This window comes from Amblyraja radiata, chromosome 5 (assembly GCF_010909765.2).
Source record: "Amblyraja radiata isolate CabotCenter1 chromosome 5, sAmbRad1.1.pri, whole genome shotgun sequence".
NCBI lineage: Eukaryota > Metazoa > Chordata > Chondrichthyes > Rajiformes > Rajidae > Amblyraja > Amblyraja radiata.
In genome coordinates, this window is record NC_045960.1 from 114,649,671 (window position 1) to 114,676,325 (window position 26,655).

The 26,655-nt window shown below is 48.7% G+C and overlaps 1 protein-coding gene across 1 annotated transcript in view; it reads right to left on the bottom strand.

The window, feature by feature from the left end:
- Positions 1 to 13,878: 13,878 nt before the first annotated feature.
- Positions 13,879 to 26,655, bottom strand: part of dlgap2 (DLG associated protein 2) — a 47,135-nt gene continuing 34,358 nt past the window's right edge. Inside the window, exons 7-9 of the mRNA XM_033022104.1 lie at positions 21,329 to 21,420; positions 17,062 to 17,214; positions 13,879 to 14,128 (exon numbers count right to left, since the gene is read on the bottom strand). Coding sequence (XP_032877995.1) covers positions 13,910 to 14,128; positions 17,062 to 17,214; positions 21,329 to 21,420 — 464 coding nt within the window. The 3' untranslated portion in view covers positions 13,879 to 13,909. The remainder of the gene's footprint in view (positions 14,129 to 17,061; positions 17,215 to 21,328; positions 21,421 to 26,655) is intronic.

The following is a 26,655-nucleotide window of genomic DNA, read 5'->3' on the forward strand; positions in this document are numbered from 1 at the left end:
TTGTATATTGTGGAATTTAGGATGAGAGGGGATCTTATAGAAACATATAAGAATATTAAGGGATTGGACACACTAGAGGCAGGAAACATGTTCCCAATGTTGGGGGAGTCCAGAACCACATTTAAGAATAAGGGGTAGGCCATTTAGAACAGAGATGAGGAAAAACCTTTTCACCCAGAGAGTTGTGAATCTGTGGAATTATCTTCCTCAGAAGGCATTGGAGGAATACTCTCTGGATGCTTTCAAGAGAGAGCTAGATAGGGCTCTTACAGAGAGCAGAGTCAGGGGATATCTGGAGAAGGCAGGAACGGGGTACTGATTGGGGTTGATCAGCCATGATCACAGTGAATGGCGGTGCTGGCTCGAAGGGCCGAATGGCCTACTCCTGCACATATTGTCTATTGTCTATTGAATGGCGGTGCTAGCTTGAAGGGCTGAATGGCCTACTCCTGCGCCTATTGTCTATTGTCTATCCAGCCGTGACTGTCTCTCCTCCCCGTGTGTGAGGCATCACAGCAGCAGGGCTGACAGCTCATCAAATTGCTCGTCACTCTCAGAATGAACATTAATAAATGTGTCGGCAGAAATGAATTGTCATGTCATTAATGTGTCTCCCCACGGCACAAAGATTCACTTACCAACGGGTGAAACTTTGGGACATTCCTGCTGTTCCCATCTGGGGTAAGAAGCCTTACAGCATCTAACATAGAACACAGCAGTGGGCCCTTTGACCCACAGAGTCCGTGACCAATATTATGCTGCTAGTCTCCTGGATGTGATCCATATCCCTCCAGTTCATGCTTCGAGTCTTAGCACAGAAACTGTCTCTTTGGCCCAACCACTCCATCTACGTTAGTCCCACCTGCCCGCGTTCGGCCCATATCCCCTCTACATCTTTCCTATCATGTACCTGTCCAAATGTCTTTTAAATGTTGTTATAGTCCCAGCCTCAACTAGCTCCTCTGGCAGCTCGTTCCAGACACCCACCACCCTGTGCGTGGAAAAGTGCCCCTCAGATTCCTATTAAATCTTTCCCCTCTCATCATAAACCTGTGTCCTCTGGTTCTTGATCCCCCTACTCTGGAGAGAAGATTCTGTACATTCACCCCATCTATTGCCCTCATGATTTTGTGCACCTCTATGACATCGTGTCGACGGTCTCTCATGTCACTGCTTATACAATCCCACACGGGTGGATTAAATAACAAAATACTATTCTTGCTATTGAGGGAGTGCAGCGTAGGTTCACCAGGTTAATTCCCGGGATGGCGGGACTGTCATATGTTGATAGAATGGAGCAGTGGGCTTGTACACTCTGGAATTTAGAAGGATGAGTGGGAATATTATTGAAACATACAAGATTATGAAGGGTTTGGACACACTAGAGGACAAAGGACAAAGGACATTTATTATCACTAGTGAAATTTGACTTGTCATTGCAGCACACAAATAAAGATAAGGCACAACATCAAAGAATTTAACAGTAAACATAAAAAATTGGGAACATTTTTCCTGCATCTAGCTTGTCCAGTCCTTTTATAATTTTATATGTTTCTATAAGATCCCCCCCTCATCCTTCTAAACTCCAGTGAATACAAGCCTAGTCTGCTCTTCACGCTCCAGTGGGCCCGGGCAGATCAGGTGAGCTCTGGAGGTAAGAAACGTCAGCAGTGTTTTATTGTCATATGTCTCAAAAGTGAACAATGAAATTCTCACTTGCAGCAGCACAACAGACAGACAATAGACAACAGGTGCAGGAGTAGGCCATTCGGCCCTTCGAGCCAGCACCGCCATTCAATGGCTGATCACCCACTGTGAATAAGCTCAGGGTCGAGACCCTTCTTCAGACTTCAAGATCTGAAGAAGGGTCTCGACTCAAAACGTCACCCATTCCTTTTCTCCAGAGGTGCTGCATGTCCTGTTGTGTTACTCCAGCATTTTGTGTCTATCTTCTGTAGAAACCAGCATCTGCAGTTCCTTCCTACACAAAAAAAGTTCAGTATAAAAAATGACCAATAGTGCAAAGACTAAATCAATGCCCCCAAGTCTATGCCGTTAGGAGACTACTCGTTTACAGGTGGTGGGCAGAGCTAGGGCTGGGGAGATCGGAAAGAGATAGGGAACATGGAACATAGAACAGTACAGCACCAGAACAGGCCCTTCGGCCCACAATGTCTGTGCCAAACATGATGCCAAGACTTTTATCTGCCTGCACTGAATCCATTTCCCTCCATATCCATGTGCCGATCCAAAAGCTTCTTAAACACCACGATCACATCTGCCTCCACCCCCACCCCCAGCAGCACGTTCCAGGCACCCACCACCCTCTCCTTTATACTTTGCCCCTCTCACCTGGAGTTTAGAAGGATGAGAGGATATCTTTTTGAAACATTTTAGATTATTAAGGTAGACAAAATGCTGGAGAAACTCAGCGGGTGAGGCAGCATCTATGGAGCGAAGGAAATAGGAAACGTTTTGGGTTGAAACTCTTAATAGATGAGAAGGGTCTCGACCTGAAATGTCACTTATTCCATCGCTCCATAGATGCTGCCTCACCCGCTGAGTTTCTCCAGCATTTTTGTCTACCTTCGATTTTCCAGCATCTGCAGTTCCTTCTTTAACAAGATTGTTAAGGGTTTGGACACGCTAGAGGCAGGAAACCTGTTCCCGATGTTGGGGGAGTCCAGAACCAGGGGCCACAGTTTAAGAATAAGGAGCAAGCCATTTAGAACGGAGACGAGGAAACACTTCTTCACACAGAGAGTTGTGAGTCTGTGGAATTCTCTGCCTCAGAGGGCGGTGGAGGCCGGTTCTCTGGATACTTTCAAGAGAGAGCTAGATAGGGCTCTTAAAGATAGCGGAGTCAGGGGATATGGGGAGCAGGCAGGAACGGGGTACTGATTGGGGATGATCAGCCATGATCACATTGAATGGCGGTGCTGGCTCGAAGGGCCGAATGGCCTACTCCGGCACCTATTGTCTGTTGTCTAGGGAGGTTGTGGGGAGGTTTGTGAATCCATGGAGTGAGCTCTTTGTAATTTAAGTCTGAAACATTCTCATTAGTGGGTGGTGTCACTGAATGGCAAGCGCTGTTCTTTACACAAAGCAATATCCATTATGTCGGGCTACATCGATTGCTTTTAACTGAAAGAGAACAAGTGGTTTGGAAATGGCCTCATTAATCGTCTCTGACTAAATCTAATTGTAGGCTCACATATGGATGGCGTTGCGGACTGAAGCAATAACATTGCCAGACCGGGCCGCTGAGTCCAGACAATGGCATGCGGGGGGATTGAATGGAATCGACTGCGAGCTCCGAGCTCCTGGACCTTTCACATCTGACAAGAATGCTCATCACTCACGCTGGCAGCTTCACTAGTCGTGGCTGCAATGGGGAAACTTCAAACTCAATCTTCTCCAGGCTGCCGTCTATAGCTGCCAGTTGCAGATCCGCTCTCCCTCTCTCTCTCTCTCTCTCTCTCTCTCCAGACCAGCAGGTGTAGAGAGAGGAGTTCATGTTGACCAGGCCACCAAAATGCCTGAAGGGCCTGTCCCACTTACGCGATTTTTTCGGCGACTGCCGGCACCCATCATAGGTCGTTACAGGTCGCCGAAAATGTTCAACATGTTGAAAATCCAGCGGCAACCAGAACAAGGTACGACTCTCTGGGCGACTACTCACGACATGTCGCGGGGTGAAGCCTGTATGGTCGTGAGTAGTCCCTTTATTCATCACGTTGAAAGGTGGAAGAAGTCTGTCAGATCACTAAATAACTGCTTGGGGCAATGACAACTATTTCTGAAAATAGTCCAAAGGTAAAAGTTGCAGTTGCAGGTGTGGGGATGATGACAAAATGCCAGAGTTCACCATCCTGCAGCTCGGCCCCATCGTCCCCATCGGACACAAGGGCCAGTGAGAGGGTGAACCGAGGGCCAGCACCTACAACGTTGGATGCAGCAGGAACCCACAGGGCACAATGTTGGCCGGGAGAGGAGAGGAAGAGAGGAGGAGAGGAGGAGAGGGGGGGGGGGAGAGGGGAAGGGGGGGGGGGGGGGGAGGAGGAAAGAAGAGGAAAGGAGAGGAGAGGAGAGGAGAGGAGAGGAGAGTGAGAGGAGATGAGGAGAGGGAGAGGAGAGGAGAGGAGAGAGGAGAGGAGGAGGCAGAGGCACGAGAGAGAGGAGAGGAGAGGAAGAGAGAGGAGAGTGGGGAGAAGAGAGGAGAAGAGAAGAGAGGAGAGGAGAGGAGAGGAGAGGAGAGGAGAGGAGAGGAGAGGAGAGGAGAGAGAGGAGAGGAGAGAGAGGAGGGAGAGGAGAGGTGGAGAAGAGAGGAGCGGAGACAAAAGAGGAGAAGAGAGGAGAGGAAAAGAGAGGAGAGGAGAGGAGAGGAGCGGGGAGGAGCGGGGAGGAGAGGAAAAGAGGATGGAGAGGAGAGGAGAGGAGAGGAGAGGAGAGGAGAGGAGAGGAGAGGAGAGGAGAGGAGAGGCGAGGAGAGGAGAGGAGAGGAGAGAGAGGAGAGGAGAGGAGAGGAGAGGGAGGAGAGGGGGGAGGGGGCGAGAGGAGAGAGAGGGGAGAGGAGAGGAGGGAGAAGAGAGGAGAAGAGAGGAGAGGAAAGAGGAGAAGAGAGGAGAGGAGAGGAGAGGAGAGGGGAGGGGGGGGGAGGAGAGGAGAGGAGAAGAGATGAGAGGAAAGAGGAGAGGAAAGAGGAGGGGAGAGGGGAGGAGAGGAGAGGAAAAGGAGAGGAGAGGAGAAGAGAGGAGAAGAGATGAGATGAGAAGAGATGAGATGAGATTCGAGCCAGCACCGCCATTCAATGTGATCATGGCTGATCATCCCCAATCAGTACCCCGTTCCTGCCTTCTCCCCATATCCCCTGACTCCGCTATCTTTAAGAGCCCTATCTAGCTCTCTCTTGAAAGGATCCAGAGAACCGGCCTCCACCGCCCTCTGAGGCAGAGAATTCCACAGACTCACAACTCTCTCTGTGAAAAAGTGTTTCCTCGTCTCCGTTTTAAATGGCTTACTCCTTATTCTTAAACTGTGGCCCCTGGTTCTGGACTCCTCCAACATCGGGAACATGTTTCCTGCCTCTAGCGTGTCCAAACCCTTAACAATCTTATATGTTTCAATGAGATCTCCTCTCATCCTTCTAAACTCCAGAGTGTACAAGCCCAGCTGCTCCATTCTCTCAGCATATGACAGTCCCGCCATCCCGGGAATTAACCTGGTGACGATAAAGAAACCATTGGCCATGGACCATGGATTTTTTACACCTGTATAAATTCACTCCTTTGTCTTCTGCGATTCAAGGTGTAAAGTCCCAGCCTGCCCAACCTGCCCCTGTAGCCCAGGCACTCGAGTCCTGCCAACATCCTGGCAAAGCTCCTCTGCATTCTTTCCAGCTGAACAACATCCTTCATACAGCAGGGTGGCCAAACAGCGCACAGTGGGCCAAGTGTGGCCTCACCAATGTCTTGTACAAGTGTAAGATGATGCCCCTTTTACAAAGTGCCAATGGGCATTGCCAAGGTGATCAGGGTTATTCCACATAACAATAAGAAGACCTTCACGCCTGCATTCTGGATGAAATCAAGAAATGCAAATTTACTATTAAAAATAGAGCAATACAACACACAAGGCATCATTTTGAAACAACTCATAGGTTTATCAAACATTCAGCTCAGATTTCATTAGAAGGAAATATGTCAAGACTGGATTCTTTACAATTTTGTTCTGCTGGAATAGTTTGTGTAAAGATTGGGAACTCTTGATCCGGAGAGCTGTGTCCTTCTGTACAATCAGAAGCAAGGCTTGTCCTCTTCGGGGTTCCGCCAATATAATGGTGCCCTCTCACCAGAGCCTCACAGATGGACACCCCGAGTCAAACATTTCGGGTGTAAAGTATGTGGAATTGTCAAATGGGCTTCAGCGATACACAGTGCGTGTGTGTGTGTGTGTGTGTGTGTGTGTGTGTGAGCTCCGAGCTGACACACTAATAAAGCACATCTCGTGATCATCGTCCACAAACCAGAGCCGTCTTCAACCACAAAGGTTAGTGCAAATCAGAAGCCAAACCAGTCCCCAAAAATAATGATGCACTGACTGCAAACAAAGGCATTATCAAGTACTAAGGAACGACAACGGCCAGCTGGATAGCACACTGCACATTCAATATTCATTTCTCTACTGAGCATGCAAATAAATAAATAGTGCATTTCAATAAGAAACATGATGGCAAAAGAGATTGTTTCGTAGAAAACATTGTCGGCTAGAAAGAAGCTTTACTGTGCAACAGAACAATATTTGGCACTACAATCTGATTCCTGTCATTCAGTCAGCTCATGGCGTTTTGAGTTGTAGAATTATATTCCTGGTTGCCCCTGTTCAGAGATGTACGTTTACCCAGCCTGTTGGAAGGGCATCGAGGCCAGAGTTTGCTGGTGTGGGCATCCCAGAGTGTGCGGACTGCAATTCCCCTCGACGTCGAAGTATACGAGTTAGAAAAACAATCTGAAATGATGCAGGCCACAGGGACCAACATATCACCATCCAGGGGACATGGTCGGTGTATTGTGGCCACCTCAAGTGGAGCAGATGCCGCTTTACACCGATGATAAACACAAAAAGCTGGAGTAACTCATGTTCACACTGACTCGTTTTCACACCCAAACCTTCCTTATCTCTCTGCCCCCCCACCCCCACCTCCACCTCTCCCCTGCCTCTCAGTCTGAAGGGTCTAGACCCGAAACGTCACCCATTCCTTCTCTCCAGAGATGCAGCCTGTCCCGCTGAGTTACTCCAGCTTTTTGTGTCCATCTTAACATAGACAATAGGTGCCAGGGTTAGGCCACTTGGCCCTTCGAGCCAGCACCACCATTCAATATGATCATGGCTGGTCATCCACAATCAGTACCCCTGTTTCTTCACCTCGTGCAGCACGGGAAAGATTATAAAATATTAAAGCAAGAGTCAACTGAAAACAAAACATAAATCAGACAAATATCAAAAACTACAATTTTAAAATTATAATTGCCCACTTGTTGGCGACTATTTTATGCCAAAACAAACCTCGGAACACGTGCCAATAAAGTGTCATTGAAGGACAACCCACAGGTTCTACTGGTGGTTTTCTGGGCTGGACATGTTTGAAGGAAGAGAGATCTCCTGGATAAACGGGGTTGTCGGTCAGTATCTATGTAAACTTGCTACAGTGGGTCTCATTGCTAACTAATGTACAGACAGAGGCGGTGTTCAGCAACTCACAAAGAGGCCACTGATATGTCTTGGTCTTTGCCAAGAGTTCCACCCGACAACGATGGTCAGAATCCCTCTGTCCTCCTGCAGCCCAATGGACAATGCGCTCACTGGTCACAGCGCTGTGCTTGCTCATCTTCACTTCAGTTTAGTTTAGAGATACAGCGCGGAATCAGGCCCTTCAGCCCACCCAGTCCGTGCCGACCAGCGATCCCCGCACACTAACACTACCCTACACACACACACACACAGGATGGACAATTTTACTGAAGTCAATTAACCTACAAACCCGCACTTCTTTGGAGGGTGGGAGGAAACCGGAGCACCCGGAGTAAACCCACGCGGGTCACGGGGAGAAGGTACAAACTCCATACAGGCAGCGCCCGTAGTCGGGATATAACCCGGGTCTCTGTGAGGCAGCAACTCTACCGCTGCGCCACGTGATGCCCATTGATGTGAACTAAGTGAAATTTAGTTATCATAGCAAAACAATTTTTTTTAATCCTGTCTCACCCATTGTCCTGATATCCCAGCTACAAAAATCAATGCACTTGAGAGTAAATGTTATGTCCAAGTTCTAAAGCGTGCTTAGTGATGGCGCAATGGGTCGTGCATTAGATGCAACTAATGCTTTGTTTCATGTACAGGCTAAAGTTCAAACATTCAGAATTCTTCGCATCAGTTAATGTTTTGCCATCAAGTATTTACCCTCGGTGTGTGATGACAAGTATAGATGTATAAAATACCACTGTTATTCACCCAGTGGAGAGTTGTGGAGAATTTACAAAAAATACCTCTTGCCTTTTGTTCAGTTGCTCTGACATTATCTGGATGGCCATTGGTACACAGGGTATATATGGCACTTAGAAATAGAGGCTTCTCAATATGACTGAGGTGACCACGATTCACCCACAGGAACATACTCAGTATTCCCCACATCGAGATCAGCATTGACCGTAACAAAAGTATCAACGCTGAAATTCTAGGTAGACAAAAATGCTGGAGTAACTCAGCGAGTGAGGCAGCATCTATGGAGCGAAGGAATAGGTGACATTTTGGGTCGAGACCCTTCTTCAGACTATTCAGATGAAATTCTGTTCTGCAAAGGTCTGAGAATTGATATGCTTGCTTCTTATTTGAACTATTTACTAAGTGTATATAAAAAGGTAATGCTTGCCACTGAAGGTGGAGGTTTGCCTAACCTGTTGATCTGATACACTGCCAACAAGTGGCAGAATGAAGGGAATTATCTTATTGAGGCGTATAAAATCAGGTATAGGAGCAGAATGAGGCCATTCGGCCCATCAAGTCTACTCCACCATTCAATCATGGCTGATCTATCACTCCCTCTCAGCCCCATTCTCCTGCCTTCTCCCCATAACCCCTGACATCCATGGGGCGAGCAACTAGATGAGGAGAATGCACTGAGTCCTTTACCCCCAGAGTTGGGGAATCAAGAACTAGTGGGCACAGGTTTAAGGTGAAGGGGGAAAGATTTAGTAGGAACCTGAGGGGCAACTTTTTCCACAGAGACGGTGGTGGGTGTATGGAACGAGCTGCCAGAGGAGGTGGTTGAGGCAGGGACTAGAACAACATTTAAAAGACATTTGGACAGGTACATGGATAGGAATTGTTTAGAGGGATATTGGCCCTAAGTGGGCAAATGGGATTAGCTTAGATGTGGCATCTTGGCTGGCATGAATGAGGTGGGTTTAAGGGGTGATTCTGAGCTGTACGACTCGCACCCTAATCTGGTAATCTCTTGAGATAGCAATATGGTGCCCAACCCTGGAGACTAACTGCGTGTTGGCCCCAGGAGCTGATTTACAATCACATCTTACAAACTCCCACCACAACTATTCTTACTGTGAATGGCTCGATTGTAATCATAGAAACATAGAAATTAGGTGCAGGAGTAGGCCATTCGGCCCTTCGAGCCTACACCGCCATTCAATATGATCATGGCTGATCATCCAACTCAGTATCCCGTACCTGCCTTCTCTCCATACCCTCTGATCCCCTTAGCCACAAGGGCCACATCTAACTCCCTCTTAAATATAGCCAATGAACTGGCCTCGACTACCCTCTGTGGCAGGGAGTTCCAGAGATTCACCACTCTCTGTGTGAAAAAAGTTCTTCTCATCTCGGTTTTAAAGGATTTCCCCCTTATCCTTAAGCTGTGACCCCTTGTCCTGGACTTCCCCAACATCGGGAGCAATCTTCCTGCATCTAGCCTGTCCAACCCCTTAAGAATTTTGTAAGTTTCTATAAGATCCCCTCTCAATCTCCTAAATTCTAGAGAGTATAAACCAAGTCTATCCAGTCTTTCTTCATAGATTCAATAATCATGTATTGTCTTTCCGCTGACTGGTTAGCACGCAACAAAAGCTTTTCACTGTACCTCGGTACACGGGACAATAAACTAGACTGTAAACTGTAGTCAGAACTAACTGCTGCCTGGTGTTACATTGATTAAAGATTCAGTTACTGAGCAGGGAAGGTGAATGGCTATTCTTTCCATCAAGCTGTGACTAACCAGGCCAGCCAGAACCAGTTAAGAATTGTCTAAGTATTCGTCAAGGTACATTCATTTATTTTTAGCTTAGTTTAGAGATCTAGCACGGAAGCAGGGTCATCTGCCCAATGAGTCGGGGCCGACCAGCGATCCCCGCACACTAACACCATTCTTAGCAAACTAAGGACAATTTACAATTTTACCAAAGTCAATTAACCTACAAACATGCACGTCTTTGTGATGTGGGATGAAACAGGAGATCGCAGTGGCACGACAGCTCAGTGATGCAGTGGGTAGAGTTGCTGCCTCACAGCGACAGAGACCCGGGTTCCATCCCGACTACGGGTGCTGTCTGTACGGAGTTTGTACCTTCTCCCCGTGACCTGCGTGGGATTTCTCCGGGATCTTCGGTTTCCTCCCACACTCCAAAGACGTGCAGGTTTGAGGGTTAATTGGCTTGGTGTAAATGTAAATTGTCCCCAGTGAAGGGTAGTGTTAATGTGCGGGGATCGCTGGTCGGCACGGGCTCGGTGGGCTGAAGGGCCTGTTTCCTCGCTGTATCTCTAAACTAAACTAAACTAAATCCCGGAGGAAAACTATGCGGTCATATGGGGAATGTGCAAACTCAGTACAGACAGCACTGGCTGCAATCACAATCGGACCCGGCTCTCTGGCGCGATGAGGCAGCAACTCTACCGCTCCACCACCGTGAGAACCCAGAAGCCAAATAACACATCAAAAATAAGTCATCTCTCTGAACCCAGTCTGGAAAAACAGCACAAAGGTTCCTCATCTTCACAGTCATTTTCCTAACAAGAGGATTTTAATACAATTCTCAGTCTGCCGGCTAATATAATTGCATCTTCTCTATCTACAATAAATACTATTTGTTAAACTCTTCTCTCCACACTAATGCCGTTACCAACACGATTTCTAGGGCACTTATTTTTTGCACATTTGGGGGCTGCACATTGGGTCATGTTTTTGCATGTAATTTAGTTTAAGGCTGTTGGCGGGAAGATGATGACAGGGAGGTGTGAGTGTCTCTGCCCTGCCCTACACAGCTACAGTCACTGCCAGCCTGCAGCAGGCTGCTCCTATACAACCAATGCATCAGCTCCACAATGTGTTCACAATCTCAACCCTCACTTCCTGCTCACAATAATGTAATTCATGAAATAGTTTCACCATCGCTTGGGGGAAATGATGTCAGCGTGTGGCCAGACCACGTGAACTCTGAACACCAGTGGTCATGCAGTCTCGTGCTTTTCACATTGACATCATGGACACACACACACACACACACACACACACACACACACACACACACACACACACACACACACACACACACACACACACACACACACACACACACACACACACACACACACACACACACACACACACACACACACACAGATAAACACAGACCCAGATACACACACGCATTCACGCACATACACACACACACACACACACACACACACACACAGACACACACACACACAGACACACACACACACACACACAGACACACACAGATAAACACAGACCCAGATACACACGCGCATTCACGCACATACACGGACACAGACACACACGCACAGACACACGCACGGACACACACATGCACACACACACACACAGACACACACAGACACACACAGACACACGCACACACAGACATGCACGCAGATAAACACAGACCCAGATACATACGCCGCATTCACACACACACACGCACACAGACTCACGCACACAGACACACACACGCACACAGGCAGACACACACACACACACACACACACAGATAACACAGACCCAGATACACACACAGGCGCGCATACATGCACACACAGACACGCACATACATGCACACCCACGTGCACAGACACAGACACGCAGATTAACACAGACCCAGATACACATGCGCATACACGCACACACAGATACGCGCACACACAGACACGCATACACACAGACACATGCGCACACTCACAAACATGCGTGCTTCAAATGCACACACACATACATAGAAAGGTGCGTATGAACATAAATAAACGCAGACACTCAAACACGCGTGATACACGCATGTGCACAAGCACACTCGCCATGCATGTAGATGTGCACGCACACATATACACACCCACAAACATACGGGCACACATGCTCATTGACACACACGCACACACACATATGTGCACACATGCTCATTGACACACACGCACACACACACAAACATATGTGCACACATGCGCATAACCATGCATGCACAGAGTTCAAGTATAGTCAGAACAACTGCTTGCAAATGTCCAAAACATACGGAAAAATGCTAAATAAATATAAAACCATAATCTCTGTGAACATATATTATTTATATATGTTCTGTCATAGCTAGCATGTTATTTGAATTATAAAAAACCCACATGGCAATTCGGAAGTGTAACTTCATTGTATATAGATACGTAGTTTTAAAGAAGGAACTGCAGATGCTGGAAAATCGAAGGTAGACAAAAGTGCTGGAGAAACTCAGCGGGTGCAGCAGCATCAATGGAGCGAAGGAAATAGGCAACGTTTCGGGACGAAACGTTGCCTATTTCCTTCGCTCCATAGACGCTGCTGCACCCGCTGAGTTTCTCCAGCACTTTTGTCTCCCTCCTATATAGATATGTAAACAGATCAATAAAAGGTGCCTTTGTAAAAGTGGAGTGTATATATATATATAGTGGGAGTGTAGTTGGTGTGTGTGGCTGGGTGAGAGCTGGGACTGTAGCTGGCTCCACTGTAGACACTTACATTCACTGTCTCCTTGCCCCTGACCCACAGTGTTGGCAACATTAATTGCACATTTCCATTCGTCTGATCACTATTGCACATAAAAGCCACCCACGAGGTGATCACGCCCCCATCCCCTCTCCCATCCCCTCTCCCTCCCCTCCCCCTCCCCTCCCAAACCGTTCACTCCGAGGGTAGCAGCATTTCTGACGACCATGTCAGTACATTCTCAGGGTACCGAGGTACCCCTGGTTCAAGCATCCGCTGTTTTGGCAAATATTGTTGAAAGTGAGGGGGTCCCAGCCCCTTCCCCGCACAGCGTGTGTGGTGGACACTGTGGGCTCGGGGTTAGTGTGGAACAATCTTCACCCGCCCACAGCCCACTGGAGGGGACTTCCCCTGAATCATCCCCAGCTGGGAAAGGAATAGGCCAGGTGACCCAGGTGGAGCCGCTGACCAGTCCCCTCCTCCAGAGCTGGGCTTGCTTATGATGTGGAGAAAACATAAACTGTGTTGACATGTCGAGCTGTCTTTCCCTTTAGTTGTTGGGTGTTCAGCACCTCCACCTGTTGATGCACCCCGATACACACCTGTCCCCCACCCCCACACACGCCTGTCCCCGGACCTCCCCACCCCCACACATGCCTGTCCCCCACCCCCCCACACACCTGTCCCCTGACCCCCCATCCCCGCACACTGCCGCCCCCCACCCTAGCGAGCCACACAGCCAGTTACCAGCGAGCCCTGGGCTGTGGTTGCCTTGGTTCCTTCACCATGACTGGGGATGGGGGGAGAGCGCTGATCATTCAGTGCTGCCTCCATGCACTGGTTCCTCTCACAGAGCAGAGGGATATCACGGCTGGGTGTGGACCACGGGCGCTCACTGTCCTGGCGAGGTGTATGAGTGTGTGTGTGTGTGTGTGTGTGTGCGTGTGTGTGGGGGGTGGTGGAGGGAGTGAGGAGTGAGGGGGTGAATGTGTGGGGAGTGTGTGTGTGTGTGGGGGGGTGGAGGAGGGAGTGTGTGAGTTTATGTGTGAGTGTGTGAGGAGTGTGTGAGTGTGTGAGGAGTGTGTGGGGGGGGGTGGTGGAGGGAGTGAGGAGTGAGGGGGTGAATGTGTGGGGAGTGTGTGTGTGTGTGGGGGGGTGGAGGAGGGAGTGTGTGAGTTTATGTGTGAGTGTGTGAGGAGTGTGTGAGTGTGTGAGGAGTGTGTGGGGGGGGTGGTGGAGGGAGTGAGGAGTGAGGGGGTGAGTGTGTGGGGAGTGTGTGGGGAGTGTGTGAGTGTATGTGTGAGTGTGTGAGTGTGTGAGGAGTGTGTGAGGAGTGTGTGGGGTGCAGGAGGGAGTGAGGGGGTGAGGGGCCGCTGCTCACAGCCGTGTCTGGGCCTCGGGGATGTAGATCTCGATGCTGTCCGCTCGCTCGGTGGCAGAGTTCTGTCGGAAGGAAGCTGCCCGTTTGGCGGCCATCAGCCGCTTGCGTGCCTCCTGGCGCTGCCGTTCGGGCAGGTCGAGAGACTTCTCCCTCACGATGGCCACCTTCCCCTTCACCGGCTTCTTTGGTACTGGGGGCGGGATCTTCCTCTCCTCCTGAATAATCACAAAGGGCAGTGATTATAGCAGCAACAACACAAAGTCAAGTTGGCCAATTTACAAACCTAGTTGTGCAGCGGGTAGAGCTGCTGCCTCACAGCGCCAGAGGCCAGGCTTCCATCCTGACCTCGGCTGCCGTCTGCGTGGAGTTTGCACGTTCTCCCTGTGACCGCATGGGGTGCTCCGGTTTCCTCCCACATGCCAAAGACGTGGGGGTTTGGCCTCATTCAAAGTGGGATAACATAGAACTAGTGTGAGTGGGTAATCGCTGGTCGGCACGGAAGAGTTTAATGATTTAGAAGTTACAAAATGAATGCTTAACCTTGTTCATATTACACTTGCGAGATTTCTGCACAAACATTTCTGCAGGTGGCTTGTCCTGTAATGTAAACACTAGCGAGATCACAGCACGGTAACATGAAGGTTTTGCCCTTCTTCTATTACACAAGCGAGATTTCAGCACAATAACACTAGATATTTTGCTCGTTGATATAAACAGTCAGAGAGATGTTCAGACAACTCGGTTCTTACTCTCTACTCTACAGATTGTAATGTACAGACACTTAATCAACAAGGTAAAAAAAACAAGAGTGCTTGAATCTGCAAAAAATAGTTCCTTCAGCATAAGCATATCTGGGCTAACCTTTCCTCTATCGGAAGAACCTGTCAATCCTCTGATTTTAACCATACATGGACAAGGCAAGAGGCTGCACAATGCTCTGTAAGATAAAGAATTGCTGATTATTAGGGTATAAATATATCTGATTGAACATTACTTCTGAGTGTGGAGAAAGAGAGACTCTGTAGTGTGTATTTTACATACTGTAAAAGTTGACTCCCACACCCATCTGGTGAAATAAAGACGTTACTGTGTAACTAATTTCTGTTTGAAGCAAATCGAACTTTAACAGGCTCAGTGGGCCACGCTGTATCTCTACTATACTGGTCAACAAATTGCAGCAGGATCTTGATCGGTTGAGCAAGTGGGCTGAAGAATATAGATAAGTGTGAGGTGTTGCACATTGGGACGTCTAACATGGGCAGGACCTACACAGTGAATGGTAGGCCTCTGGGGAGTGTTGTAGAGCAGAAGGATCTAGGTGCATGGTTCCTTGGAAGTGGAGTCACAGCCAAGGTGGTCAAGAAGGCTTTTGGCACATTGGCCTTCATCAGTCAGAATATTGAGTATAGAAGTTTGGAAGCTATGTTACACTTATATAAGATGTTGGTAAAGCCACATTTGGAATATTGTGTTCAATTGTGTTCAGGATTGCCCAGCGGTAGAGTTGCTGCCTCACAGCGCCAGAGACCTGGGTTCAATCCTGACCTTGGGTGCAGTCTGTGCGGAGTTTGCACGTTCTCCCTGTCACTGCGTAGGTTTCAAAGGTATCAAAGGTATTTTATTGGTCACATTCTCATACACCGAGGTGTAATGAAGTGAAATGCTTTTTGCCATTTTGCAGCACACAAAAAAAGAATACAGACATAACACCAATGAGAGTCTTAAACACAAAGAACATCCCCCCAGAATGGCTCCCACCATGAGGGAAGGCACAAAGTCCAGTCCCCAACCCCAGTTCACCCATAGTCGGGCCCATTGAGGCCTCCACAGTTGCCTCTACGGAGGTCCGATGTTCCTGGCCGTTCTCGCAGGGTGGTGGTGCACCGGCGTCGGGAGAGTCCTCACAGCGGCATGGGAACCCTGGAACGGCCGCCTCCGTACTGGAGGCCGCGGCTTCCGAAGCCGACAAGGCCGCGCCGGTTGGAGCTCCACAACTGGCGATCTCGTCGCGAGATCCCAGGCTCCCGATGTAAAGTTCGGCGCCGCCGCCCGCGGCTGGCCGCTCCACAGTCCCGCAGCTCCGCGATGTTTTACCCGGCGGTCTCAGCTCACCGGAGCTCCAGCGCGGCGACCCAGGCAAGGCATCGCCCGCTCCACGATAGCGCTCCAGCGCTGTGCCGCCGCCGAAGCCGAGGTTCTGGGCGGTCCGCTCCAGGCCCGCTGGTAGGCCGCAAGGACCGTTCGAAGCTGCAGCCTGGAGAAAAGCTGCCTCTCCGACCAGGTAGGGACCCTGAAAGGCAGTTTCCCCCTCCCCCCCCTCCACCCCCCACACAAAAAAGTCTAGACCTCCAAACAAAACACTTTAAATAACTAAAAATAAAAATAAAACAGTGAAAAGACAGACAACTGCTGGCAGGTCAGCCGTGCACAGGACAGCGCCCCCCCGGTTTTCTCCGGGTGCACCGGTTTCCTCCCACACTCCAAAGATGTACAGGTTTGCAGGATAATTGGGCTCTGTCACTAGTGTGTAGGGAGTGGATGAGAAAGTGGGATAACATAGAACTAGTGTGAGCGGCTGATCGCTGGTTGGTGCGGGCTCGGTGGGCCGAAGGGCCTTGTTCCGTGCTGTATCCATGGACAAACCCATTTGTAGACTGAAAGACACAAAATGCCGGAGTAACTCAGTGGGACAGGCAGCATCTCTGGAGAGAAGGAATGGGTGATGTTTCGGGTTGAGACCCTTCTTCACACGTCAGGGTCTCAATAGACAATAGACAATAGGTGCAGGAGTAGGCCATTCGGCCCTTCGAGCCAGCACCGCCATTCAATGTGATCATGGCTGATCATCCCCAATCAGTACCCCGTTCCTGCCTTCTCCCCATATCCCCTGACTCCGCTATTTTTAAGAGCCCTATCTAACTCTCTCTTGAAAGTATCCAGAGAACCAGCCTCCACCGCCCTCTGAGGCAGAGAATTCCACAGACTCACCAGTCTCTGTGTGAAAAAGTGTTTCCTCATCTCCGTTCTAAATGGCTTCCTCGAGCCAAAACGTCACCTATTCCTTCGCTGCCTGCCTGACCCGCTGGGTTTGTGTCCATCATTGGTGTAAAGCAGCATCTGCAGTTTTCCCACACACTTGCAGACTGACCTGTTTGTCGGGTGGTTCGATGGGTTTCCAGTCGTTGGCTTTGAGCTGGTGCAGCTCGTCAAACTTCATGCTGACGTCCTCGATGGACAGCTGCAGCAGGTCCCAGAAGCCGGCCAGGTCCTGGGATGTGGGGCGCGGCATGGCGCTGGGGTCCTGCGGCAAAGAGCAACACCTGTTAGAGGCCTATACCCAGTATAGCCCACAGACCCACAGACCCACTGCCCCACATACTCACAGACCCACAGACCCACACAGACCCACAGTATATTGTAAATAGCTGCGGTCCCAGCATCGAGCCTTGCGTTACCCCACTAGTCACTGCCTGCCATTCTGAAAGGGACCCATTAATCCCTACTCTTTGTTTCCTGTCTGCCAACCACTTCTCTATCCATATCAGTACCCTACCCCCAATACCATGTGCCTCTAATTTTGCCCATTAATGTGGGACCTTATTAAATGCTTTCTGAAAGTCCAGGTACACTACATCCACTAGCTCTCCCTTGTCCATTTTCCTAGTTACATCCTCAAAATATTCCAGAAGATTAGTCAAGCATGATTTCCCCTTCGTAAATCTATGCTGACTCGGACCGATCATGTTGCTGCTATCCAAATGTGCTGCTATTTCATCTTTTATTATTGACTCCAGCAACTTCCCCACCACCGACGTCAGGCTAACTGGTCTATAATATCCTGTTTTCTCTCTCCCGCCTTTCTTAAAAAGTGGGATAACATTAGCTACCCTCCAATCCACAGGAACTGATCCTGAGTCTTTAGAAGATTGGAAAATGATCACCAATGCATCCATGATTTCTAGAGCCACTTCCTGAAGTATCCTGGGATGCAGACCATCAGGCCCTGGAGATTTATCAGCCTTCAGTCCCACCAGTCTACCCAACACCATTTCCTGCCTAATGTGGATTTCCTTCAGTTCCTCCGTCACCCTAGATCCTCTGGCCAAATTAAACGAAACATCTTCAAAACACAACTGAAACATTCTCATCATCTGTTGACATCTGGAGATGGGAAACAATAATTCACAAAACTGCAGGAAATATGAAGCGGTGTTTTAATCTGTCCTTTGATTGTGTTGATAAATGTGGTGATTAATTTTTAAATGAAGCTGAACAGTTTCTGTGGGTGTTTATCAGTGAAGATGATTAATGCTGTCACCATATAATCTTCTTGTAATCTTGGGTGTGTTTGAGAATAGGGAGAGAGAATGAGGATTTCAGTTTTTCAATGACAGTGCTACTGCTCTGCCGCTGTCAAAATAAAGGTGGCATGGTGGCACAGCGGGTAGAGCTGCTGCCTCACTACTTCAGAGACCCAGGTTCCATCCTGTCTGTACGGAGTTTGTACGTTTCCCCCGTGACCTGCGTGGGTTTCCTCCGGGTGCTTCGGTTTCCTCCCGCACTCCAAAGACGTGCAGGTTTGTAGGTTAATTGGCTTGGTATAAATGTAAATTGTTCCTAGTGTGTGTAGGATAGTGTTAGTGTGCGGGGATCGATGGTCGGCACAGACTTGGTGGGCCGAAGGGCCTATTTCCGCAATGGATCTCTAAACTAAACTAAATGACAGGATCCAGAACTAGAAAGTCAGGTACCAAGTCAGAGAATGTCTCGTGCTGGCTCGAAGGGCCGAATGGCCTACTCCTACACCTATTGTTTATAGTCTACACCTGTACAGCTTCTGCCTTTCTCTCTCTCTCTCTCATAGAGGAACAGATAGAGTGAATGCACAGAGTCTTGTACCCAGGGCTGGGGAGTCAAGAACCAGAGGACATGGGTTTAAGGTGAGAGGGGGAAATATTTATATTGAGTACATAGAATAATACAGCACAGGAACTGGCGGGCCCTTCGGCCCACAATGCTTGTGCCGAACTATCCCCTCTGCCTGCACGTGATCCACATCCCTCCATTCCCTCCACTACAGTCGCCTTAAACACCACTGTCATATCTGCCTCCACCACCACCCCTGGCAATGTGTTACAGGCCCCCACCACCCTCTGTGTAGAAAAGTATATCTCCATTAAACTTTCCCCCTCTCACCTTATGCCCTCTAGTGTTGGACATTGTCCACCCTGGGGTAAAGCGTCCGGCTGTCTGTCTGTCAATGCCCCTCATTATTTTATACACCTCTCTCACCTCCCCTCAATTTCCAATGTGCCAGAGAAAACAACCCAAGTCTATCCAACCTCCCTCGGCAGCAGAAACACTGTAATCCAGGCATCGTTCTGGTGAAGCTCCTCTCCAAAGCCTCCACACGCTTCCTATAATGGGGGCGACCAGAACTACACACAATACTTCAGATGCAGCCAATCCGCATTAAACTGCATCTGCCATGCATCTGCCCACTCCCCCAACCTGTCCAAGTCACCCTGCATTCTCATAGCATCCTCCTCACAGTTCACACTGCCACCCAGCTTTGTGTCATCTGCAAATTTAATAGGAACCCCAGGGGTAACTTTTTCACCCAGGTGGGTATAAGGAATGAGCTGCCAGAGGAGGTAGGTGAGGCAGGCACTACCTCATTGTTTAAAAGACATTTAGACAGGTCCATGGATAGGAAAGGTTTGTGGGCCAAACGTGGGCAGGTGCGACCAGTGTAGCATGTTGACCAGCATGGACAAGTCGGGCCGAAGGGCCTGTTTCCGTGCTGTGTGACCTTTATCATTGCCCCTCAGTGATCCCCGCCGACCCTCACTTGCACCCCGAACTCCTGTTAGTCAGCTTGTCACTTGGCAAGAGAAAGTGATCTGAAAGAGCTCTGGGGGTCAAACGTGCAGGAGGTTGAGTGGGAGCAGCCTGGAACCAGACACTGGGCCGGACACTGGGGGCCAGACACTGGGGGCCGGACACTGGGATGGACACTGGGGGCCGAACACTGGGGGATGGACACTGGGGGATGGACACTGGGGGCCGGACACTGGGGGCCGGACACTGGGGGCCGGACACTGGGCCGGACACTGGGCCGGACACTGGGGGCCGGACACTGGGGGCCGGACACTGGGCTGGACACTGGGGGCCGGACACTGGGGGCCGGACACTGGGGGCTGGACACTGGGCCGGACACTGGGGGCCGGACACTGGGGGCTGGACACTGGGGGCTGGACACTGGGGGCCGGACACTGGGGGCCGGACACTGGGCCGGACACTGGGCCGGACACTGGGCCGGACACTGGGCCGGACAGAAACCGTGCGGTGACCTGTTACTGTGAAGGCAGCGTGATCAACGTGACCAGCAGCATAATCAAGGACCAGTTCCTCCCCTGTCACTCCCTCTTCTCCCCTCTCCCATTGGGCAAAAGCTACAGAAGTGTGAAAACGCACACATCCAGATTCAGGGACTGTTTCTTCCCGGCTGTTATCAGGCAACTGAACCATCCTACCACAACCAGAGAGCAGTGCTGAACTACTATCTACCACATTGGTGACCCTCGGACTATCTTCAATCGGACATTACTGGACTTTATCTTGCACTAAATGTTATCAGGTATCTATCGACTGTGGACCGCTCGATTGTAATCATGTATAGTCTTTCTGCTGACTGGATAGCACGCAATATAAAAGATTATCACTGTACCTCAGCACACCTGACAATAAATTAAAACCAAGCTAAAACTAAGCAATGTAACAGGCAGAAGCAGTGGCTGCAAGAACGCTCTGACATAGAGCTCTGATCCAGGGAACACCTGATATTCAGACCATTCATCTACAAACATGTAGCACAGAGATAATGAGACAAGAATGTAGCACATCTGCTAACATGTAGCACATTCATTAACATGCATCACATTTACTAACATGTAGCACATTCACTAACATGTTCCATTCACTAACATGTTCCATTCACTAACATGTTCCATTCACTAACATGTTCCATCCACTAACGTGTTCCATTCTCTAACATGTTCCATTCTCTAACATGTTCCATTCACTAACATGTTCCATTCACTAACATGTTCCATTCACTAACATGTTCCATCCACTAACGTGTTCCATTCTCTAACATGTTCCATTCACTAACATGTTCCATTCACTAACATGTAGCACATTCACTAACATGTTCCATTAACATGTTCCATCCACTAACATGTTCCATTCACTAACATGTAGCACATTCACTAACATGTAGCACATTCACTAACATGTAGCACATTCTCTAACATGTTCCATTCACTAACATGTTCCATTCACTAACATGTAGCACATTCACTAACATGTAGCACATTCACTAACATGTACCAGGGACAAGGGAAGAGACTTACCAGATTCTGCTGGCAGAGCCAGTAAAACTGCTGGAATTTCTGGGACATCAGGAGCTGGGCACTGCCGACGGCACTCCGGATTTTCCCCAAGGCTGAGAAGACAAAGCAGGATAGATTAATACACTGCACTCCCCTAGCTCTGGGGTTAATCAGTTTGAAGTGTTGTCCGTGACTATCCCTCTGTTGTAACAAACACCCTCGTTCCATCCCATCAATCCACAGGGAAATATTCACAATGAACTCCTAGCCCGAGATACAACTAGAGCTCCACCACCGATTCTCCGGCAACTAATGGCCCGACACCTCCTTTAATCCGGACAGAATCACGAGAGCTCACTGGAGCCCTTGGCACTCATCGGGACTTCCGCGGCCAATCGGCGGGTGGAATCTGCCCCCTGCGGCCGGGGCTCTGGAACTCCGGCCCGGCTAGAGCCGGCAGATCCGTTCCCATCGCCGACTTCCACTTTGCCGGCCGGTATCTCGACCTCTTGGCGGATCCATGTATGTGGAACCAAAGGTGTAGGAAAACCTGCAGCGCAGAGTATTTAACCCTTTGTGGGAAAGAGGCGACAGGTGACAAGAGAGGAAGGAAATGTGACTGAACACATGTTGTTTGTTGCATTTATCAACACACTTGCTGTGAAATATTTCTCTGCCTGGTTGCTAATCACACATAAACCTTCAAACAAATTTCCATCCGTTTCCTGGCATTTATTGTTCTTGGTTAAGTATGTTCAAGAAGGAACTGCACAAGCTGGAAAATTCGAAAGTAGACAAAAAATGCTGGAGAAACTCAGCGGGTGGATTTCTCCAGCATTTTTCGTCTTCTTGTGGAGGTATTATTGCCTCACAGCGCCAGAGAACCGGGTTCGATCCCAATTACGGGTGCTGTCTGTACAGAGTTTGTACCTTCTCCCCGGGACCGCATGGGCTTTCTCCGGGTGCTCCGGTTTCCTCCCACACTCCAAAGACGTACACGTTTGTAGATTAATTGGGTTGGTATGAATGTAAATTGTCCCCAGTGTGTGTAGGATAGTGTTAGTGTGCGGGGATCACTGGTGGGCGCGGGGCCAAAGGGCCTGTTTCCGTGCTGTATCTAAACTAAACTGATGGACGATGTCCACGTGCATGGCTCATTATAAAGGCATGCCTTCCACAATGAACTGCATGCCTTTCTTAATTGTGGACTAACTTAACCATGTGGATTAGATGAATCATGTCAAGAGGCAGAGCCTTGTGATTTACATCCTATCTTCATGTTGAATCAGTCCATTGTCCTGTTACAGTGGGGGAAAAACACAGACCACAAACTAGGGAACAAAGGACTGCTGTGTTTCTCAGAACGCAACTGATTAAAGTCAAAATCAAAGTCAATATTATTGGTCACATGCACCCTAAGGTGCAGTGAAATGAATTTGCCAGCAGCGATACACTTAAAAAGCACACACAATACACAATAATATTTAACACAAACATCCACCACAGCATTCTTCACTGAAGGCAACTCTCCTTATTCTTTAGTGAGTTCAAACTATTTGACAGGATTTTCACTCCATCTACAAGAAGCGTAGGGCAGTGAATTGTGATTTGTGTACGTTGTTGGATTGGACTTTCACCAATAGTAAGTAAGTAAGTTCATTGGCCAAGTATTCACATACAAGGAATTTGCCTTGGTGCTGTGCCCACAAGTACCAACATGACATACAGTGACAATTACGAATGATTCGGAAAACACTAAACATTAATAATAATAATAAAACATTAATGATAAAACACCATTGATCAAGCATGTGAACCAACAAAGTACCAGATCAAAGGGAGGCTACAGATTTTTGGCTGTTGAATAGAGCAACTACTCGTGGATAAAAACTGTTTGGCTGTGGCAGCTTTGACAGTCCGGAGTCGCCTTCCAGAGGGAAGTGATTCAAAGAGTTTGTGGCCAGGGTGAGTGGGGTCAGAGATGATCTTGTCCGCTCACTTCCTGGCCCTTGCAGTGTACAGTTCATCAATGGAGGGAAGGTTACAGCCAATAACCTTCTCTGCTGATCGGACGATTCGCTGCAGCCTCCAGGTGTCGTGCTTGGTGGCCGAGCTAAACCAGACCATGATGGAGAAGGTGAGAACAGACTCTACGATGGCCGTGTAGAATTGGACCATCATTGCCTGTGGCAGATTGTGCTTCCTCAGCTGCCGTAGGAAGTACATCCTCTGTTGGGCCTTTTTGACTGTGGAGTCGATGGTAGCCCCCCCACTTAAGGTCCTTGGAGATGATGGTTCCCAGGAACTTAATAGACTCCACAGATGTGACTGTGGTGTTGTTGATGGTGAGTGGGGTGAGGGGAGGGTGAGCTCTCCTAAAGTCTACAATCAATTCCACTGTCTTAAGAGCATTGAGCTCCAGGTTGTTGTGATGGCACCAGGACGCCAGCTGTGACACTTCCTGTCTGTAGGCAGATTCCTCCCCATCCTGGATCAGTGCAATCAGGGTTGTGTCATCCGCAAACTTGAGAAGCTTGACAGAGGAGTCAGTGGAGGTGCAGTCGTTGGTGTAGAGAGAGTAGAGGAGAGGAGAGAGTACGCAGCCTTGCGGTGCTCCTATGCTGAGTGTTTGCGGGTCCGAGATGTGCTTTCCCAGCCTCACATGCTGCTTCCTGTCTGTCAGGAAGTTGGTGATCCACTTACAGAGGGGTTCAGGCACAGTCAACTCGGAAAGTTTGGAGTGTAGTAGATCTGGTACAATGGTGTTGAATGCAGAGCTAAAATCAACAAACAGGATCCTCGCAAAGGTCCCCTGGCGGTCTAGGTGCTGTAGGATGAAGTACAGGCCCAGGTTGACTGCATCATCCACAGATCTATTGGCCCGATATGCAATATTGTCAATGGGCAAGGGAATATGCAATGTTTAATCTTCATATTATCCAGCAATTGTTACTTGCTGCAACTGTACAGGCCCATAAACGCAATAATACACAGATAAATATATAACAATCAATTATTTAATAAATAGTAACCAGACAAGAGTGCAAACTGAAGTTGGTCGTGCAACCACCGACACGGTCCACAGAAGATGACAGTTGCTGAGGTCAGTGTTGTGCAGTGTTCAAGAGCCTAATGGTTGCTGGGAAGAAGCTGTTCTTGAACCTGGAGGTCACGGTTTTCAGGCTCCTGTACCTTCTTCCCGATGGTGGCAGCGAGATGAGAGCGTGGTCAGGGTGGTGTGGGTCTCTGATGATGCTGGCTGCCTTTTTGAGGCAGCGCCTCCTGTAGATCCCTTCGATGGTGGGGAGGTCAGTACCTGTGATGGAGCGGGCAATGTCCACCACGCTCTGTCATCTTCTTCATTCCTGGGTGTTTGAGTTACTGACACAGGCCGTGATGCAACCAGTCAGTGCTCACTACTCCATCTTCTCAGGAAGTAGAGGCATTAATAAGATTCTACAGAGATATGCATGCCCAGGAATGAGACGTTGTTGACTCTCCATCACTGTCCCATCAATGAAGACAGGTTTGTGGATCCTTGGTTTTCACGTCTACTGGGCCCTGGTTTTTATTTGATTATTTCCTCAAATACGATGTGAAGATTTGTAATCACCATCCTGACCCAACGTGTGGAAAATACATCATGTGTTTACTCAGCTTTACTGATTGTTAATTTAATGTAGATTATTGTATATTCATCTGTGTTATTGAGTTAATGAGCCTGTAAAGTATGATTTTCATTGTTTCATTGTCTCCACTGTAGACGGCTTAGTTTAGTTTAGAGATACAATGAGGAAACAGGCGGAAGGCAATGGAGGCCAATTCGCTGGATGTTTTCAAGAGAGAGTCAGTTTTAGCTCTTGGGGTTAAAGGAATGAAGGGATATGGGAAAAAAACAGGAACAGGGTACCGATTCTGGATGATCAGCCATGATCGTATTGAATGGCGGTGCTGGCTCAAAGGGCCAAATGGCCTACTCCTGCACCTATTTTATATGTTTCTAGGACTGATCTCTGGTTGTGATAGGATGGTTCAGTTGCCTGATAACAGCTGGGAAGAAACTGTCCCTGAATCTGGAGGTGTTCGTTTTCACACCTGTACCTTTTGCCTGATGGGAGAGGGGAGAAGAGGGAGTGGCCAGGGTGCGACTCATCATTGATGATGCTGCTGGCCTTGCCGAGGCAGCGTGAGGTATAAATAGAGTCAATGGAAGGGAGGTTGGTTTGTGTGATGGTCTGGGCTGTGACCACAATTCACTGCAATTCCTTGTGGTCTTGGATGGAGCTGTTCCCAAACCAAGCTGTGATGCATCTGTAGAAGTTGGTGAGAGTTGTAGGAGTGATGACAAACTTCCCAAACCTTCTAAGGAAGTAAAGGCGTTGGTGTGCTTTCTTGGTTGTTGCTTCAACATGGGTCTTCTTCTTCTTGCGTGTGGCGTGCACAGCCTAAAGTTGTAGGACAACTTGTTCTATATGATCTTATTTGATTGTGCACAGCAGGTTGATTGCATTCGTTGAAACAGGGCGGACCACGTGAAGGTTGCAATCTCCCACCCCAACAACATAGGTGGTCCAGGAGAAGTTGTTGGTGATATTCACTCCGAGGAATTAAGTTTTCACCCATCTCTAGTTCGACACCATCAATGCAAACTGGGGGATGACTTCCTGAAGTCGCTCACTATCTCCTTTATCTTGCTGACATTGAAAGGTTGTTGTCTGGACACCAGGACATGAGGTTGTCGATCTCCTTGCTTTACTCTGTCTCATCATTATTTGATATCTGACCCACAATGGTGGGAAAATTGAATTAGATTTGTACTTGGCTGCAGTCGTGGATGTACCGGGAGCAACGAAGGGGACTGAGAACGTACCCTATGTTGAGGATTATCGTGGAGGATGATTTGTTCCCTATCCTCACTGATTGGGGTCTGTTGGACAGGAAGTTGAGGATCCAGTTGCAGAGATGAGGGCTGACACCAAGACCCGTGAGTTTGGTGATAAGCTGGGCTGGTATAATGGTACTAAAGGCAGAGCTGTAGACTTTGAATAGGAGTCAGATGTAGGTGTATCTCTTATCCAGGTGTTCTAGGGCTAGGGCGATGGCATTGTCCGTCAACCTATTGTGGTGGTAGGTGAACTGCAGTGGGTCAAGGCCGCTGTTCCATACCTAACATCTCAAAACATTTCATGATGGGGGATGTCAAGGCCACTGGATGATGGTCGTTTAGTTGCTTTTCTTCGGCACTAGGATGATGGTGGTCTTCTTGTAGCAGGTGGGTACCTCAGAACGGAGTAAGGAGAGATTAAAGATGTCCGCAAATACTCCCGCAGCTACTAAGGACAAGGCCA